This window comes from Anolis carolinensis, chromosome 6 (genome assembly GCF_035594765.1).
Source record: "Anolis carolinensis isolate JA03-04 chromosome 6, rAnoCar3.1.pri, whole genome shotgun sequence".
Taxonomy (NCBI): Eukaryota; Metazoa; Chordata; class Lepidosauria; order Squamata; family Dactyloidae; genus Anolis; species Anolis carolinensis.
This window is the reverse complement of record NC_085846.1, coordinates 115,267,587-115,288,492: the sequence shown is the minus strand read 5'-3', so window position 1 is coordinate 115,288,492 and position 20,906 is coordinate 115,267,587. Positions and strand designations below refer to the sequence as shown.

The window sequence follows — 20,906 nt, the reverse complement described above, 5'->3', positions numbered from 1 at the left end:
GCAGAGCCGTTTTTCCTTCCCCCATCGCCCCTCCCACGTTTTTTTTTGCGGCGTGAGGGTAAAAGAGGAGAGGAGCCTTTCCAACTCCTTACCCGTCGTGCCTTGCGAGGTCCCTGGCACTGACGTGGCCGCCGGGAGCCGCCATCTTGTGTGCCTGGGCGCAGGGAGGGAGGGAAGGAAGGAAGGGAGGGAAGAAGGAGAGAGGCTGAAGAAGGGAGAGGAAACGGAAAGGAGAACCGCGCAGGAAGGAGCAGTAGGCCGGTGAGCAGCGAGGAAAAAGGGTAAGAAGCGTTTTCCTGGGCCCCTTCGAACTCCCACTTCGCCTCAGGCCGGGCGTCGGCTGTGGGAGGCCTGGCCTACTCGAGACCGGCGCTTAGGCCTAGTCGGGTGGAGAAGGAAGGAGAGCCTGTGTGCGTGTGTGTGTGTGTATATATATATATATACACACACACACGCGCGCGCATACACACACAAATACATACATATATACACACATGTGCATGCACACAAATTAGATATATACACACATATGTAGATATATACATACATATATACACATATAGATATATACACACATATACGTAAATATACACACATATATATGTGTATATGTATACACATATATACACACGCGTATATGGGTTCTACAACCTTTTCAGGCAGGCTTTTAAAAGAAGAAGGTTTTCTAAGATCAGGTTAGGGGCCACTGTGGTTTTATATGTTTTTATGGGTTTAATTTTAAACATGCATCCTTTGTTTAATCTACGTTTTGTGTATTTTATAGATGGGCGTTTTAGTATTATCTTTTATAGAAATAATGTACATTTTAATATGTGTATTTGTGGTATTTTAACAATGTTTATGAGTTTTAATTATTCTGTAGCCCGACTTGAGCCAAAAGGAGAGGCGGGTAATACACACACACACATGTTTATATGTATATGGGTTTTAAAACCTTATTATTCAGACAGCCTTTTAAAACAAGAAGGATTTTTAAGATCAGGTCATGGGCTGCAGTGGTTTTATGTTTTTATAGGTTTAATCTGAATTGTTTTTAATACCAGTGATGTTTAATACTGGTTTGATATTTGTAAAATTTAAATTGTAATGTTTTTACCATTAGCCACTTTGAGTCTCCTTATGGTGAGAGAAAGCAGGATATAAATAAACATAATAGTAATAATAATAATAATGCTAGTAGTAAAAGCTCTGTCTGTTCCCACCTCTGAGGTTTCCTTACCAACAAGGCAATTGTGTTTTCCTCACAAAATAATTAGACCAAGCCTGGGCCAACTTGGGCCCTCCAGGTGTTTTGGACTCCAACTCACACAGTTCCTACCATCCGGTAAGGCCCAAGTTGGCCCAGGGCTGATCTACATAGTAAAAGTATGAAAGTTTGAGATCCTCTTGTGTTGAAAGTGGTAGTTCTCTTTTAATACTTTTGAATCTTAATAAAAAAGAAAAGTTCTATAGGGTACAGATATGTTTTTATTTCCGCTTTGCCAGGTGAGGAAGTCTCCTTGATCTTTTTGCCCTTCGCTTGCTGGGAATGTCAGAATGAACCAAAAAAAAAAAAGTTGGGGCCCGAGGTTTGATTTTATTCAGTTTTCCTTGAGAGGGATATCTTCTTGATTATTATGTCCTTTATGGAATGATTAGAAATGAGCACATAAGTTGGGATTCAGCAGCGTAATGGTGGAAAGCCCTTCTCTCCTTTCCCCCGCCCTTGTACTCAGGCCCAAGACGCGTGAATGGGGTGGGGAAGTAGATTTTGATCACTTAGTCACTCACCAGTGACTTCATCAGCAGGACAGAAAGTTGCGCAAGTGCAGAAACAAGTATGCCATGGTAGAGGGGGAAAGTCTTCCCTTTCTTCAGTTTCATAAAATAGAACTCACAAGCCCCTTTCTAGGAACCTTGGGTTTTGTTGTTTTGTTTTTGCCCAAATTATAGTCATACAACATTCAGGAAAACAAGACAGTTCCACGATTACAATCACTTAATAATGTGGGTCCTCATTTCCCTCCTGAAATACCGTGCAGCATTGGCAGTCTGGAGTCTTTTGGCGCTGCTAGGCTCTGCAGTTAGAGACAGCCAGATGCACAGCTCTGGCACGGATCCTGGTCGCTTGTATTTTTAGTTAATACAATTTCACTTGAAGGATACTGTATGAAATTGCTTCTACCTTAGGCAACATGTTTGGTAATGTCAGGTTCCCCAATGGGTCAGGTGAAGTAATTAGGGGTCATTAAGTGTTCTCAGATTCAGTGAAAGGTCTTGAAATCACCCATACTTCCTTTGTATTTAGATGTTATAGTTGGGTAGTATGGTGGCTGTAATTGAGTACCAGCCAGTTCCCTATTTTAAAATCCCAAAATTTTATATGTCGTGACATTATCAATTTAGCACTTCAAGAACTTAGTATGAATCACTATTTGTAACTATTTCTTTCTTAGTGAATTCTGATTGGGTGTTTTCTCATTTACTGTGTATTGGTGTTGTCAGAATTATCTCTGAAGACCACTACCATCATTGCCTTCATGGTTTTTGTTTGGCTAGGGGTTTTATCCAATCTTTTGACTATGAAATATGTAAAACTAAAATCCAGGAAGTGCAGCTGTAAAAAAAATCTGGTATTTCCTGGGTGACGTGTGCAACATAAAGGAAGATCCTAAGTTCATATGAAAGGTTATGCTCATTTCACAACTATTCAACTTTGTCCCTCCTTCTCTAGTGTATACTACTTATGTTTGTTCATTCATTCATCAGAACTTGAGAAGCTGAGGCAATGGAAATTATTGTGGACAGTTTGTATGGGAATTGGGAATTAGCAATATTGAAATATATATGGCATTAGCAAACCATAAGCCCTTGTTACCCACCCTTTCCATAATGTGCCAAGTATATTGAGCAATCTGTTTAAGGAAGTATCTGCTTATATAGTAGCATACAATTGGATTATTTTTCTTTAAAATTTTAAAAGGTCAAAAAAATTAACCGATTTCATTTGTTGGCTGTGGGTTTTTCAGTTGTTATATTCTACTGTGAACTCCCCATGCTGGCTGAATATGCTGAGTACAGTACCTGGGTATGCTATTGTTAAAGGCAGAAACTGTTGAAAATGTTTTCAGGTTTAAATGCCCTAAAGCCATTAGATCCTGTATGATCTTGGAAGCTATGCAAGGTCAGCCATGGTTAGTACTTGAATGGGAGATTGCCATCAAATACCAGGTGCTGTAGGCAATATTTCAAAGGGAGAAACTTGCAAAATCACCTCTGAATATTCCTTGCCTAAGCAAACCTATGAAATGTGTTAAGTCAACAGGCAACTTGAAGGTGTACATGCACAGAGTTTCATATAGCTCTCTTAATAAAGTAGTAGTAACTTTCTAGGTCAGTGGTTCTCAATCTTTGGTCCTTCAGGTGTTTTCGACTTCAGCTCTCAAAATTTCCTAACAGCCGGTAAGATGGCTGGGATTTCTGGGAGTTAAAGCCCAAAACACTTGGAGAACCAAAGGTTGGAAACCACTATCCTAGGTGAAAGATTATCGTAAAGCATTCTGGCTCCTAAATTTCACCTGATATCTAAGCTCTTCCACACTTGAATGTGGCTTTGCCACAAAATTTACCAAACATTGGTGCTCTTCTGAAGCTTAATATTGTTGGGAAGAGGAAAAGACAGAGGTGTATAGGCCTGTCTTATCACTCAACAAGTGCTCCAAAACCGAAGCACCAGTTGGACACGGGAAAACCAAATGGATCCCTTCCCATTCCTCTGCTCATGTGCCAGGCTAGAGTAGAGAGGGAATTGTTTGTTTCCTGCCTCCAATCACTGGACTAATATTGGTGTACCTGAGCTGTTCAGAGGCAGAACAAGGTTCTGCTTTTCTGGCTGAGAGGGAGCAAGGGCTTGTTCTCTTCTCCACCTCCAAGCTTAAAGATAAAGAGGGGTGCAAGAGTTACTTCCTGCTGTGCTTTAGGAAATGCAATAACACAATAGAAAAGAAAGGAAAAGGCTGATTATCCTGGCTACCAAGAACTGTCAGGATGTATTAATTGCAATTGGATGTGTCATGTATAAATTGTTGGATATCACTGACATGAAAAACTGAATCTTACTTCCCTGTATTTTATGAAGGGTAGCTGTGTTTCTGATTCCCCATTCAGTCAAATTATTTAAGAATTGCCATGCTGGGTCTCATAAACATCTGTATAGCCACTATTGTTCCCTTCAGCACTCAGGTGCCTCCCGAGAAGATGGCAAGTGAGAACATAGCTTTTACCCATAGAATTTTGGTGCCGAAGGTGTGCTGCTCTTGAAAACACGAGAGATCTGTTCAGTTATTGCTGCTGTTATCCATTGAGGTGTCTACCCTTGAGGAATTTATGTTAATCCTTTCTAATGCAGTCTAAGCTAGTAGCCACCACAGCCAGGTAACAGAACTGATCATTCACATACTGTACAAAGACGTTTTTGTCCTCCTGAAGGAAAGTATTATTTCAAACAAGGCATAGTTAACTATTTTGCTGTTTAGCTTACACTTGAATGAAAGCAGGTCCCTTAATAAAGGGCCAGAAAAGGGTGGCAGCAGTCAGGGCTGATGGGATACCTGAGTTGGTCCTGGCGCTTTCTCCTCTCCGTGGAACAATCCTCAATATACCCATGAGTCATATAAAAATCTGTAATGTTTGCCCAATGACCTGTCCTCTAGTTATATATGAGTATATATGGTAGTTAACTTAGTTTCTCCCTCATCTTACCTGATTGGGGAAGGGGAAAATTTAGTTAATGTGTCATTTAACTGGAATCTCAAGGAGTCTGTCTGCTTTTGCTTGTATAACATGCCATTAAGCTGTGTGCTTAATAGTTGATCTGTTTAGTTATTCCTTTCTCACCAAACAAGGTATAATGAAAACCTTTGATGCTATCAGAGAAGGGGGATTTGAAAACACATCTTAGAACTACTCGAGTCCAAAAACTGCATAAAGAAAACTCCTGAAATCACAGGTCATAAAAATTGAATGGCTGTGTAGTTTTGGTTAATCATTTCCATTCGGACTATCGTAAGATTTTTTATTCTCTACACATGTCTTAAGATTTTATGACTGTTGATAGTACTGTATCATTTAAATATATAAGAAAAATCGCCTCCGATTTTATTTCATAGTGTTTTATGGGCTCTAGAGAAAAACTAAGGAAGATGTGGACGCCCTTCCTTTCTGAATGGTTAGGGTTGAAATCACTATCTGCTTAGTTGAGAACCAGACTTATTTCAGCAGAACTTCTGAGCAGATGTGTGGTTAATCATTTTCTGATTAAGTAAAGCCAGAGGTTCATATCTCTTACATTGAGCATGGTGTGAAAGTGAAACCCCATAGAACTTATTCTGAAGATTCTTCTACTACACTGTGCCTGCATAGCTGTTAAGTCATAATAAAAGTTAGAACACGGATCTTCTCTTACAACTTAAGTACAGCTCCTGCTATAGCCACCATGACCTGCATGCAAACTTCTAAATCTGTTTTTATTTTTAAGTAATTCTCAGGGGGGAAATGCAAGATCCCACTTTGCTGTAAGTTCCATTCTCATTAGTAGAAATTTCAACCAGTATTCTACCTTTTTTCCTTGACTATATAATCACAAGGAAAAGCAATTTTATATTTGTGTATATGTGAATTTAGAATTCATTACCAGTTACACAGGAAGACATGTTCAAGAAATATGTTACATAATCCAAGGAGCAATTAAGCAGTAGCCCACAGAACAAATATATAGTATGCATTCCACTTCCTTGGGGGCTGTGTTCCTAAACTTACCATGGAAACATAAAACCGGAGATCATAAAAAACGGTTGAAGTGAACAACATATAGTAGAAGCATACCATGGAATCACACTGGACCACCTAGAAAATATAGAGAGAGAACACCTTTCTAGCATTTCTAGTTCCTCCAGGGTATCTGTGGTCAACTTCTGGCAGAAAGCATACCACACCAGAGGGCCTGAAGATAACATTTTTTCAGAAGAGGTGCCTGTGGACAATTTGTTCTAGTTTTCAAAATTTATTCACACCTGTCTTCAGTCTGTGACTTGTATTAGAGAAACATATACATTTATGGTTGTTACCTTAGCATATAGTCTTGGGGGAGGAATGCTGAAAGGGCAACTCTATATAGGCCAGATGCCTCTACTGCGAATGTGCAAATTTTCTGACACATAAAATATTGGACAGTCTGTACTTCCTGTGTGAAAAACCAGGTCACTTAGAATCCTAGGGTAGAGGAAGCAGATTTCTTAAATACTGTGTTATGGAAGAAACCTGAATATGTGTTTAAACCTTTGGTAGTACAGTAGAGTCTCGCTTATCCAAGCCTCTGGATTATCCAAGCCATTTTTGTAGTCAATGTTTTCAATATATCATATTTTGGTGCTAAATTCGTAAATACAGTAATTACAACATAAGATTACTGCGTATTGAACTACTTTTTCTGTCAAATTTGTTGTATAACATGATGTTTTGGTGCTTAATTTGTAAAATCATAACCTAATTTGATGTTTAATATGCTTTTCCTTAATCCCTCCTTATTATCCAAGATATTTGCTTATCCAAGCTTCTGCCGGCCCGTTTAGCTTGGATAAGTGAGACTCTACTGTATATTGAAATGCAACTGTGGCATTCTGCAGCCACAAGGATATTTTCTGAAAATGTCTCTCATCCTACTTTGGCTAATAAGGATCTCAGATGTCCTGGAGCACAAATTTCCAGGGAAGGTTAGGATCCCAAAGCAAGTACAGCAAACATTGTTCACTGGTTCATGTTGGATTGTGTTGCTCTAATACTCACCTGATTTGGAAATAACTGCTGCTTTAGGAGAGACCCCCAGTACCACTTTCTAGTTGTCAGTACATTGTTTGTAAACCAAAGACCAAGATAACTAAACGAAGGCTATTATACTTTGGCCATATCATGAGAAACAATGGCTCACTATAAAAGAGAAGGGGAATAGGAAAAGATAGATAGACTTTGAAAGGCATTGCCCTGAGTCCACAAAGTAGAGCTTTTGAGGATAGGATGCCTTAGTGATTCATAGGATCAGCATAAGTCAAAGCTAATTTGAAGGCAGGTAACAACAACAATGAAGTTCATGGTAGATTTCTGGTGCAATTCCCTTGTTCACTGTGGAGGTATAGATCAGCTGGGGGGTTAAATTCAAAAGGGCCAAAGAAGTTTCTTAGATCTGTAGGGAAGGAAAGGATAGTTGAAAAATATTTATTGCAGCAGATGGAACAGAATATTACACAATCAAATAATGGGTGAGACTCTGGTTTCATCAGGTGTGTCAACAGAGATTGAAAGAACGTTGATTAACAAGGTTGAGAACCTGGAAATGCTGGATTGTACCAAAGCAGAGCATTTAGTGGCATGATCTCGTGAGAACTGTGCCATATTGGATTTAGCTAGTGTGAGTGCACTTAAGGCTACTTTTGCAACCTGGGTTACTAACTTGAGGGCTGAATCTGGGAATACACCAAACTTTGAATTGAAGTCTTCAAGGGGAATGTGGCTCCCACCTAATACCATCTGAAGCCCTGTTCAGATCACCTGCCTTGCAGTTGACCAGGAGCACCACTCTGTCTTACATTTCCTTTTGTTTGTCCTCATCCAGTCTGTTGGCAAGATCAGCTAATTATTTGGGATATTTGCGACTTCTTCTGTGTGGTTTTTAACATCTTTGTCCGATAAAGAAGACAGTAAAATTTTGAAAGCTTGCATGATGTGCTTTCTGCATTTTGGTTGCCCAATAAGGCTTTTACTCCTTTGTGGCCATTTGGATTTTGCTGCATTTTGATGGCTTGCTTCCATTTCAGTCGAAGGGAATGATAGGATGGTGTAATATAAGAAGGGAGTATGAAATCACCTTATACAGCAGTAAGTACTTCCTTTGCAGTCCTTTTAAATATTGACCAAAGAATTAAAAGAAACTAAAAGCCAAATAACAGGGCATACTGTGTCAACACTGAGTCATTTTTTTTTCCATGTCAGGAGCAACCGGAGTTGCTTCTGGAGTGAGAGAATTGGCCGTCTTCAAAGACGTTGCCCAGGGGACGGCCGGATGTTTCGATGATTTACCATCCTTGTGGGAGGCTTCTCTCATGTCCCCGCATGGAGCTGGAGCTGATAGAGGGAGCTCATCCGCGCTCTCCCCGGGTGGGATTCAAACCTGGCAGCCTTCAGGTCAGCAACCCAACCTTCAAGTCACAAGGCTTTTATCCCCTAGGCCACTGGAGGCTCCTGCTGAGTCAATGAATTCTATAAACCTTATTACCCTAGAACCTGAAATACTTTTATGAATACTTAAGTATCCCCCTGAAAACGTTTGTTTCATGTGTCTAAGATAATAAAAAATTCTAAATATTGGATGCAACCTCCTGAATTGTCACACACTGTACCCTCTCGGCAACACTGCTTATACTCAGTTTATAGTTTCCTGGAGTTCTAAAAGAGAATTCCCATTGGATCTGCTGTATTTCTTTTATCCTTTCCTTGCAAATAGAAATTGGTCCAGTCTATAGAAGTCTTGCTGTGCTCTGTACTTGCTGAATTTATATTGTGCCTTCTTCTAGGAAAGCCCTAAACAAATACTCAAGTTCATGAATTGGGTTTACAAATTCAAATATTCCCCTACCTAAAACCCTTCAAACCCATTTCAAATGTAGGTCTGAGTTGGAAAAGATCATTAAGGAAGTGGTCTGCGAACACTTAGAAACAAATGCGGTCATTGCTAATAGTCAACACGGATTTACCAAAAACAAGTCATGCCAGACTAATCTGATCTCTTTTTTCGATAGAGTTACGAGTTGGGTCGATTCAGGGAATGCTGTGGATGTAGCGTACCTGGATTTCAGTAAGGCCTTCGACAAAGTCCCCCATGACCTTCTGGCAAACAAACTAGTAAAATGTGGGCTAGACAAAACTACGGTTAGGTGGATCTGTAATTGGCTAAGCGAACGAACCCAAAGGGTGCTCACCAATGCGTCGTCTTCATCATGGAAAGAAGTGACAAGTGGAGTGCCGCAGGGCTCCGTCCTGGGCCCGGTTCTGTTCAACATCTTTATTAACGACTTAGACGAAGGGTTAGAAGGTACGATCATCAAGTTTGCAGACGACACAAAACTGGGAGGGATAGCTAACACTCCAGAAGACAGGAGCAGAATTCAAAACGATCTTGACAGACTAGAGAGATGGGCCAAAACTAACAAAATGAAGTTCAACAGGGACAAATGCAAGATACTTCACTTCGGCAGAAAAAATGGAAATCAAAGATACAGAATGGGGGACGCCTGGCTTGACAGCAGTGTGTGCGAAAAAGACCTTGGAGTCCTTGTGGACAACAAGTTAAACATGAGCCAACAATGTGATGCGGCTGTTAAAAAAGCCAATGGGATTCTGGCCTGCATCAATAGGGGAATAGCGTCTAGATCCAGGGAAGTTATGCTCCCCCTCTATTCTGCCTTGGTCAGACCACACCTGGAATACTGTGTCCAATTTTGGGCACCACAGTTGAAGGGAGATGTTGACAAGCTGGAAAGCGTCCAGAGGAGGGCGACTAAAATGATTAAGGGTCTGGAGAACAAGCCCTATGAGGAGCGGCTTAAAGAGCTGGGCATGTTTAGCCTGCAGAAGAGAAGGCTGAGAGGAGACATGATAGCCATGTACAAATACGTGAAGGGAAGTCATAGGGAAGAGGGAGCAAGCTTGTTTTCTGCTGCCCTGCAGACTAGGACACGGAACAATGGCTTCAAACTACAGGAAAGGAGATTCCACTTGAACATCAGGAAGAACTTCCTCACTGTGAGAGCTGTTCGACAGTGGAACTCTCTCCCCGGGGCCGTGGTGGACGCTCCTTCCTTGGAGGCTTTTAAGCAGAGGCTGGATGGCCATCTGTCAGGGGTGCTTTGAATGCGATTTCCTGCTTCTTAGCAGGGGGTTGGACTAGATGGCCCATGTGGTCTCTTCCAACTCTACTATTCTATGATTCTATGATTCTATGGTACATACTGTACTTAATAGACCCAAGAATGCAGTGTAGTGGACTACATAAAATAGTTGTCTGTTGACACATGATTATTAAATATGGCATGCATGTTCTCCTAGCAGTCTAAAGATGCTATTCGAAGCACTGATGCATGCAGTTGAAATTCTGCGATTAATGGAAACTCCTAGACAAGATAGGTGCTTATTTCCCATTTTGCATCTGTACAGAACTGGTGACCTTAATCAACCCTCACTAGTTAACACGTGTTTATCCCTGTTACTTTAAGGTTTTGTTAAATTGCTACCAAAGGGAATTGAGTTGTCAGATATTTTCTTGAGCATTACATGTGATGACATTGGGCAAGCTTAAAGTAGAAACTGATAGTGGATATGTTCAAAGCAGGGGTTTGCTCAAAACATTTTGGTACCTAATTATTTGCTTTGGTCAGTTAGGTACTTTGATTTCTTTTCATACAGAGTTATTCTTATTGTGCCACCTGCTGAGTGGTGTTCTTGATTTGTAATCAAAAGAGTTTGGATTTGGTAAGACAGGATGAACACACTGCTTAACTTGAGAAAACAGTGATTGTTGCATTTAGCTTTATTGATACATGTAAGGTGACCAGTCGTGATACACTTCAAGTCTAAAACCATGGTGTGTAGTATTAACTCCAGTGATCACTTCTTTTCATCAGGAAAAACCTAACAGGTGGTCAGCTATTTTTTGTTCTTTTTTTAAAAAAAAAAAAAAAACTGGCACAGGAACTTTAAAAAAATTCTGAAACCATAAGAATACTGCAACTTCTTAAAAATGATACTGAATATTCCCATTTTCTGTTAGGCTGCTACTTGATTTTTAAAAAAATCTGAATTATGTTTAGACAGGAGATAGACCTCTATTTTTTACTCTGAGGCTTTAAGAAAAAGAAACTTTACTAAAATAAACCTGTCACAATGCTGTTGCTGATTGTGTATGTGTGTGTGGCCTTGGTGTTGCCTCATCTCTATCTTCCACATTTAGTGGTGGAGAAATGTTCACGTGGAAGCATAGCATGGACAGGAATTAAACCTTTTGCATTCCTCAGAGAATTTATGGTAATAAATGCATTCTTTTAGGGCCAGTAATGAAGGATTCCAATCTGGTAAAGAAATTAACTATAGGGCTCTGTGTTATAAACAATGTTTACTTCTTTTTATACGGATATATATTTGCATGACTGAGGAACTAGCTATATCCTAATCAACCCCGTTGTGTCTGGTTTGAATTTCTAATTTTTAAAAGTACTCAGAAGCCTCAATTGGGGAGAATGAGCAGTGTGATTGTCCAGGGGTTTGGTGATGTTGGTGCTTTGGAATTTTAATGGCTGAAATTGGATCTTTTCAACCCTGAGTTATCAAACCAATCCCCATTTCACTGGCAGGAAGTGAGTGCAGCGCATGGCGCTGTTTAGAGAGGCTGTTTGTTTTCATTTAAGGGAAGTGGAATAATCTTGTATTATCTTTCTCTTCGAAATACTTCCTACTTACAATACCATTTCATTCTAAGTGCTTTTTCATGTTTTTAAAACTTACATTATGCATTGGAATTTTTCCCACTGAGATCCAGAGGATTTTACTCCTAAATTATTTAGATGTGGCCATGATATCATATGGAACTAACTGTCTTTCATTTCTTATTTCCTAGGTTTCTTTGGCCAGTGAGTGAATACCAGACTTGACCATGGGGAATATTTTTGCTAACCTCTTCAAAGGCCTTTTTGGCAAAAAAGAAATGCGTATACTAATGGTTGGGCTGGATGCTGCAGGAAAGACAACAATATTATACAAACTTAAGCTCGGTGAAATAGTAACTACCATCCCTACTATAGGTAAGAATTTGAGCAACTTCACATATGGTTGTTTTTAAAAAATAAGTTTAAAATGAGATTGAGACAACAATTGGGAGTGTGAAGACTGACTTGGGTCTGTTTCCTGTTCGACACAGTGTTGTAAGGGAACCATAGGTTTTGATTTGCATTGGTGTGTGATACATCTGCAGCAAAATATTTATTTTTGAGTTTTAGAAAAGCCCTGAAAACATGGCTATGTGCCCAGGCTTTCGAAGATTAAATGATAAAGACGACCCGGTCTGATTTACGACTATAGCACGAGGATTTTGGAGGAATGGATTTTAATCATATGTTTTCCATCTTTATATTGTTTTAATTGTTTTATTGGATTTTCATTGCTGTTTTAATTATGTGTAGGCATCGAATTGTTGCCAATTTTGTACGCCGCCCTGAGTCCCTTCGGGTGAGAAGGGCGGGATATAAATGTTGGAAATAAATAAATAAATTTCCCACTTAAATAGACTTGGTTGTAGCACTGCTTTTTGGAGAGTTGCTGGGTAGACAGAATAGTACCTGTTTAGTACATTTGGTCCTTGAGAGCACAAAAATTCAAATATTTCTTCAAACTTTTGCTTCCAATTTTTCACCTGCAAGTCCAGCCTGCAGGAACAGTTTTCCAGTTATCCTGAAATGTAGATTAATTTTAATGGTGAGATTCTGACAATAATAGATTACCCAGCCCAACTAAAAAAAAGTTTTCTTCGTGACTTGGGTTTGCATTAGATAGACTGCATCAGCTCTAGTTTCTTAGTTATTAGACACTTCATGATAATCTGTTATGATTTTCTGTGAGCAGGAAGATAACAATTGATGGTATAAGTTCTGTATCTCAAAAACTAAAACTGATGGGGGAAACTGGTGCCATTTTTGAATTTGGTAGGTTAAATATATCCAGAAACTGAGCTAACATTTGAGGCACCAAAATGTGTGTCAGCCAGTGTTATTATTTGTCAGAGAGCTTCTAATTGGTATCAACTGGGGTTTTGATTAAGGTCACATACAGAGTATCCAAATTCATGGATGCTGAAGTTCCATTATATACAATGGCATCCCTTATATAAAATGGCAAAATCAAGCCTTGCCATTTGGAAGATATTTCTGGTTTGGTTTGCGAGAAGCCTCTCGATGTGCTGAGACATGGAAGCAGCACTCCCCCTCTTAGTCTTAAAGGGAATCAAAGCAGCCTTCCTTCCCCACTTTCAATTTTGATCGAAGCTGCATACAGGAGCAGTGTAGGTCTTCCCCAAAAAAAAGTGTGATGGCTATTTTGGGTGCTCTGGATATGCAATGATCATTTTTAACAAAAGTATAGTATACAAACCTCCCAGTAAAGAGACTGGGGTGGCCATCTTTAATAGGGGCCTGTTGTATTATCCTCGTATAAGATTTGGCAGTTCACCATGCCAAGACACATTTCTCAGCTCTGCCTCATGTAACTGCCTTTGCACTGTATCCTGAATAGAGACAGGTTGCATCAACATTTTGTTTTAAAAAAAGGCTTACACATCAATCTGTACATAATTTGATTTATATATGAGCATATATAATATTGGCTATTTCAGTTTCAAATATCCATGATGAGATCAGGCAGGCTCCCTCACTCCTATCCTTTCGTAAATATTTCAAAACTTGGCTATAGGACCAGGCCTTAGAGCAATAGAAGCAGCACTAACTGTAAAATGAAATTAGGATGAATAATGGACAGACCTGGATCACGATTTGGAATGTGCCCTTGAATGTATATTTATATGGATGTTTTAACCAATGCTATCTATTTTAACTGTAATTGTTTTTTTATACATTATGTTTTATATTGGTTTGTTCAGCGTCTAATATGCTAATTGTAAGGCCGCCCTTAGACCCCCCCCTCGGGGGTGAGAAGGACGGGATATAAATGCTTGCAATAAATAAATAATATTTATTCTTATTTGATGCTCACTTATGGAGCAGTATGTGTGTGCAAACAGTCCCCGAGTTACAAACATCCAGTATACAAACAACTCATAGTGAAGAACAGGGATAAGACAACAGGAAGTGAGAGAAATCTACCCCTCGGAAGGGAAATTCACTCCTGAAATAGTTATCATGGGAAAAGGGGGGTCTCCACAGAAGCTTTTGGACCAAGCCTTGTTTCCACAGCAAGCCATATTTATCAAAATACAATTCTCACAGGGACAGATAGAGAGGTGAAATCTTCCGAAGAGGGGCACAGATAGCAAAGGAAACCCCACAGGAGTGTTAACCCTTCCCTTTGCTAGCCAAAGCTACTATCTATCTATATGGCTGGAGTTACACTTTAAAATTTCTCTGTTTTGACTTACATACAAATTCAACTTAAGAACAAACCTGAAGAACCTATCTTGTTTGTAACTTAGAGACTACCTGCATTCTGCTTTGGCTTTTGACAAAATGGATAAGCCTAAATTTCCCTTGTTAAGTGATTGCTTTCTATCCCACCCTTTCTCTTTTCAGGTTTCAATGTAGAAACAGTAGAATACAAGAACATTAGCTTCACGGTGTGGGATGTAGGTGGCCAGGATAAGATCAGACCACTTTGGCGCCACTATTTCCAGAACACACAAGGTGAGTTGCCCTCTTTGATTTCTTTGTGGTATTTGTTTTTACAGAAACCTGCTTAATTGTTGTGTCAGCATGGCTGAAGCTATTTCAGTGACCGTATAAACTCTATGCTGATAATATCAAATGATTTTGTCAGCTGTGTTTCTCAAGATTGAAGGATGCCATCATTATCCAATAGAGCTCTGTCAAACTAATTATCCAACATTGTGTATGTAGAGGAAATCACCTGTCTCTGGTAGACTATATTAATGTGTTTACATGTGGGACTTTATCTGTTAGAGGTACTTGAAATGTTTTTTTTTTCTGATCTAATCTTTACATTCCCCAAAATGTATTGATGGCCATAACTCAGTGACAGCACTTGTTTTATACGGGTGTACTCTTGGTTTATCTAAGACAGGTTAGGAAAGATCCTGCTGCTGTAATCAAGTGAGATGTACTAATAATCTAACAAACGTGTACCAGATCACCTTTTAACAGTAAGCAATAATAAACGGAAATGATTCTGTTGTTGACTGTAGACATGCAAGCTATTCCAGGGTTGGTAACGCCTCAGTGTTCAGGAACTATAGTATAGTAAGAGATTGTGCTTGTCCAGGAACCCTTCACTGTTTTCTCTTCATATTAATAATAATATTATGATGTAATACAATGTAATCATTATAATTCACTATTATAATTGTATATTTATATTACATGCAATATTACTAATAATGTTGCAATATAGTTGTATAATATAATATATTATGTATATATACTTGTAAACCACCCTGAGTCCCCTTTGGGGTGAGAAGGGCAGGATATAAATGTCGCATATAAATAAATCTCCACATCCAGCATAGCATTTAGGAGCCAAATCGGTATGAATGCTGTTAAAGATGGAAAGCAAGTCCTGTCCTGCATTTAATTTAATAGCAGAATATAAAGAACTTTTTGGTCCACCTCACCTCAAAAGCCAGATTGTTGCTGTGTGCACTTTCAAGTCATTTCTGACTTATGGCGACCCTAAGTCATTGACAAATTAAGGAGAGGGTTTGCCTTTCTCTGGATCTGAGAGTCGGACTTGCCCAAGGTCAAAGTGATTCAAACTTTGGTCCCCAGAATCCAGAACTCAAACCACTACACCTTATATAAAATCAAGCTTTACCTTTTTGAAGTTGTAGGATTTTATGAACCAAATTTTATTAATGACTTGGTGGTCCCTCTTATATGTTAATAACACGTAGCCAGATATCAGTAGTGCTAGTTAATTGTCCGTTCTTGTCTGGATAGAGCAGGTCAAGAAAACCCTGAAACAACTTTGTAAACCAGTTAGTGCAATGAAAATTACATCTTTTCATTATTAGCCTCCTGGCTTTTTAATAAAGATACTGCTGTGTCCATCAGAGTTGATAGCTTTTCTGCAAGTGTTACTTCCAGCCCACAGACTGACTTAGCAGATTCTCTGAGAGATTGGCACATGTTTTGTTTTTGTAATGAACTTAGTTTACAGAAGCTGTCACATCTCTGATGCAGGCAGGAAACATTGTGTTAGTGGCACTTATATTGCTATGCCTGCTTGGCCTTATGCTGTTAAAATAATTGTGAGCCAAACACTAAAGTTAGAGAATAACCTTAATTTTAACACCTTCATTCAGTGGTTGGATACCAGTATTTGGTCAGTGCATTTGAATGCAAGGCCCCAAGTTCATTCTGTGATTTTCCACTAGAGCTGTGTAAGACTCTTGTCTGAAACATATAGTATATGTTTGTATAAATTATATAATTATTTCCTTTCTTCTGAAGTGTTTAAGGTAGTTTACATGATCTTCTCTTGATATAAAGCAGTTATCTATATGGATGGAATTATACACTTTTGTATATCAATTAAGAGATAAAGCAGGATATAGATATATATTATAACGATAATACCTATGCATACCAAGACAAGCTCCTGTAATACAGTGGAAGTAAAGCTGAGCAGTGAACTTGGAAGTAAAAAATCTATTAAAAACTAGAGTTGTCTTGCTGGTAAATAGCTTACTGGATTTTGCTTTGTGGGACCAAAATATTCTGGCAACTAAGTCAATAACTTCTGTATCAGTTTAGCTCAAAAACACTCAACCAGTTTGATGCTGTTGGAATGCATAAGGAAGTTGAGACTTACAAGCAGCAGATGGCTAAGGACCTCAGTATTTGCGCCCCTGAATAGTCACTGTATAGCTTCTCGCTTTGTGTTTTGTAACTGGGAGTGCCTAAAATATCCAGTTTGATAGCTTCTCTCCAAATAGGTTGTGCTTTGACCATTTCAGTTTTGCTCATAGAAATTTCAGGAACCATGTTTATCTTACCTGTGCAGGGAATGAGAGACCTTTCAACATTCTCTTAGGGCATCTTGGCTGAAAGATGGAGTAGGACAGTGATGGAGTGTCATATTCCACGCAGCTGAAATTCCTGATGCTGTTAACTATTGGTTTTAATTTATATATTCTACTAGTCAGCTTATCTTTTTCTTGAACCCAGGAGATAGCTGTCCGCATATGCATCACACGTGGCTTGATAAAAAGCAGTTCTTTTTGAGTAAATGGTACTGTAGCAAAATGTACCATGAATTCACCCACCAGTATGTCAGACTTATACCCAACAATTGGTGGATTTGCTAAATAGAAATTTAGATTCTAGACCTTTTTACCTCCCAGGGCACATTGTGGGAAAATAAGTTGAATTCAGTAGAGCCTTTCTAAATTAGAATTGTTTTCCTCTACACATGCGCTTAATTTACTCCAAGATTATGTCATGTGGAGTGTGGGTAATTTGCCTCCTTAGATGATGATAAAAAATTGTGAACAACTGAATATTCCCAGTGCTTTATTTATAAATGAAGTATAGGTTTTGATATTTGTTTGAACCCCTAACACATTATCTCTTAATTCTTCCTTTGTAGGCTTGATCTTTGTGGTTGATAGTAATGACAGAGAGAGAGTCAATGAGGCCCGAGAAGAACTTATGAGAATGTTGGCGGAGGATGAGCTCAGAGACGCTGTCCTTTTAGTGTTTGCTAACAAACAGGTAAGGGTTGTGCCATTCTGCATCGTGCAGCCAAAAGACTACCACCACCAGTCTCAGTTTGGCCATTTATGGGGGCGGTTTTAAAGGGTCTAACCTTTTACTTGCCTTTCTGGTGATTTAAACAATAACACTGGGTATCAAATTTGATATCTGCCAGTGTCTAGGAGCGAAATACAAGAACACTTTCATGATATCTTTCAATTGTAAAAGAACATACAGCGCTTCGCTTACAGCTTGAGGTTTATGATTTGCCTGAGGAATTATGCTTATGTTTTCTGTATGCAGCCTTAAATGCAGTTTAGCTTGCTAGGCGTCCAAAATAGACAATCTAGATTTAAAATAATTTGTAATAAAGCACCGCAGTGCATGTTTTTAAGGCACAAGTAAATTCAAGTGTAAATGGGCAGACATCTGTATGAGGAGTGTGTTGCAGGAATTGGACCAATTCCTGACAGATTTCCTCAGTGCCTGGAAAAGGCTTTGCGATAGACACCTGAGGAATCTGAATTGTTCTGCATGAGATAGAAGAAGATCTTAAGCCCAAACTTCTCCCTTACCCTTAGTGTTACATGGTTCCATGTTTCGGAGGTCTTGGAATTGGGCTACTGTCTTTTGACAATTTGCTTAGTGTGAATTTGGGGGAAAATGAAATACTAATAGCATCTGAAAACATACATTTAAGAGAGTATATAAAACACGGAAAGTGTTTATCCGTTGGCTTCCTTTTTCAATATCTGGTGGCCTTCTCCAGAAATGAGAATGCATTAAAAGAAAATGACAAGTTCTTACCGGTCTATAATATCTTAGCCTGTCATGACAGGATTTCTGCTAAGAAAGGTTTCATTCACCCACTCTGCCCTCATTATGACTCATTCATTGACGTTCATGTGTTAATATTAACTAGTATCATGCATCTGAGAAGGTCATGGCAAATCTTGTATCTAGATTCAAAAACAAAATAAGTTTGGAGGCACTAGTCTGCTAGAGTTTGCCAAGAGGGTGAAAAAGGCTGACTTGCTGCTCTGCTTCTGGCCCTCGGGCAGAAGGTAGGCCGCACATATTGTGGATCTTGTCCTGCAGTTCCCTAAGAGAAAAGTACGCTTTCTAAACCTGGCTCTTTCGCTTTCAGGACCTGCCGAATGCGATGAATGCAGCAGAAATCACAGACAAACTAGGACTGCATTCTCTTCGCCACAGGAACTGGTACATCCAGGCTACCTGTGCCACTAGCGGAGACGGTCTCTATGAAGGACTGGACTGGTTGTCCAATCAGCTCCGAAACCAGAAATGAAGCCCTGAAGATACTCCTCTCTCTTCCCTCTTTTCTCCTCCCCTCCTGGTTTCCTTTTCCTCCTCCTCCTCCTCCCCCTCCTCTTCCTCCGCCCTTCGCTTTATTCTGATGTGGCAAACCATGCTACTTTGTGGTATTGAGTGCCGGAAGCTGTTTTCATTTCTCTCTTGTCACAGGATGTCCTTCACCATGCTGTACATGTGGCAGATCCAAGCCTGAAAACAGTTTAGGTTTCTTATTTAATGTAAATAGTCCTTGTTTCAAATGATACAGTTTCTGGTACTCCTATGCAATATTACTCAGCTTTTTTATTATCAAGAAAATCGACTCGCTGTTTAGTACTGGGAAAGGGGTTTAAAAATGGGTTTGGAGATGAGCAGCCGGCCATCTGGTCGTACGCTGGAGCTGAAGGCGGTTGATCCCTCTCGGTTTTGCGGAGGCCAGGCTCGGTGGCTTTTTTGAGCCTGGAGGTGTCAGTAATAAAATATAGGTTGGGAGGCCTGGGAAGAAAAGCTGAAACACTTGAACAAGATTATCCATTAGAAGTTCTGCAACGACTTGAATACCAGCAATTTAACGTGTTACGGATCCTAGAATGAGCAGCGTTCTGGATCTTTCTGTGCTTAGTGAACCCTTTTTTGTGTTTTCATGTAAGGCGCTTGTAAGGTCAGAGTTCTGTTTAGGCTTAGAGAAGACGATGGTGTCCCAAATAAACACCGTCACCCTCCCTCCAGCTCTTTCTTGGGTTTGATTTCCTTGCACCTAGATTGGAAGCTGGATGTGTCCTGTTTGGTTCCTTATCCCCACTACACACAAACAGAAATCCCCCCTCCCAGATATAATTTTAAAAGTGTTTTGGCCTTTTTTGTGTAGAACTCCTCCAGAAGGCAAAGTCTGTCCACAGAGAGCACAGCCGCCCATTTCGCATTTTTCAGCTCTGCCATCAGCAAGTACTGTACGCAAGTAAGAAATGCCATCCAAGCCATCTAACCGTAGCATCTAGGGGAAAATACAACTATAAAAGCATGAGTGTTTGGAGTCCCATTCCATTTTAGAAGTGTCCGATGCCATTTTTCTTTCTTTCTTTGGAACAATCCTACATCTGTATACATGTGGAAACCCTTCACATCTCTCATACTGCAAGGTTCAGATTTGCCATCGAGAAAGACCTCTTAACTTTTTTTTCTTTTGTATTTTGATAAAAAAAACACTGAAGAAGCTGGAGCTGTTTAAACTTTAACTTGAGGAACTATCAGAACTGGTTTGTTTAGTGTTGTGGAAAACAAATCTCTTTATTTGCTTTCAATACACAGTAATCGACTGTTTTGTATACTTGTTTTCAGTTTTCATTTCGACAAACAAGCACTGTAATTAAAGCTATTAGAATAAAAATCTCTTAACTATTCTGTGGGGGTTTCATGCTTTGCTTGTTCTGTCGCGCCAGGATCCGTGGCCAAGGCCTGGGTGAATAAAACTTCTCATTGTGCCCTGCTTCTGAGTCCTGACCTGAACTAGATCTCTTTGCAGTTGCTTAAACCGGCACTTAAGAATCCTGCATGGCAAAGCCGATACAAATAAAGGACAACAACATACAAAATCCCAGACTTTTATTGTGATGACTCCAAAGCATACAATACCTTATGCAACCTTTCAAAGCTTTACTAGTTTTCTCGTTTGGCAGTGTTTGAAACTGTACAGGAGAAAATGGTGGTGGTGTTGAGTTTCATAGACTTCTATTCTGTCTGAGACATCAGCTAAGATGGTTTTGGGGAACATTTTTCCAGCCTTTTGGATCTGAATTGTCTTTGGGTGATTCTGAAAACTTACTTCCCATTTCTTGGCTTATCCCGGGTGTGATTCCAAATAGCATTGCTGCAGCTTGACCTTGAAAGGCATTTTAAAGCTCTTCCCTTTGACACCAAATCATTGCAACAGGAAAGAATGTAAAGGTCCCACAATGAAGCCCTGAAATGGTTACTCGGAGAAGAAAGATGTGTTTGGCTGCAAAGAACGACTTGAATGGAATAAGGTCTTGTTTTAATAAAACATAACGCTTAGGATCA

The 20,906-nt window shown here is 39.5% G+C and overlaps 1 protein-coding gene across 1 annotated transcript; it reads left to right on the top strand.

The window, feature by feature from the left end:
- The first annotated feature begins 90 nt into the window (after nt 1-90).
- Nucleotides 91-20,249, top strand: arf1 (ADP ribosylation factor 1). The gene is made up of 5 exons (XM_003221905.4): nt 91-281; nt 11,720-11,903; nt 14,397-14,507; nt 17,428-17,552; nt 18,682-20,249. The coding sequence occupies exons 2-5, from the start codon at nt 11,756-11,758 to the stop codon at nt 18,841-18,843; spliced, it is 546 nt and encodes a 181-aa protein (XP_003221953.1). The 5' UTR covers nt 91-281; nt 11,720-11,755; the 3' UTR covers nt 18,844-20,249.
- Nucleotides 20,250-20,906: the final 657 nt, after the last annotated feature.

Excerpts from the sequence above, each read along its gene's own strand:
- arf1 (XM_003221905.4), top strand. The coding sequence starts at position 11,756 with ATGGGGAATATTTTTGCTAACCTCTTCAAAGGCCTTTTTGGCAAAAAA. Across the intron at positions 11,904-14,396 it reads AACTACCATCCCTACTATAG|GTTTCAATGTAGAAACAGTA; the intron begins GTAAGAATTTGA and ends TTCTCTTTTCAG. Across the intron at positions 17,553-18,681 it reads TAGTGTTTGCTAACAAACAG|GACCTGCCGAATGCGATGAA; the intron begins GTAAGGGTTGTG and ends TTTCGCTTTCAG.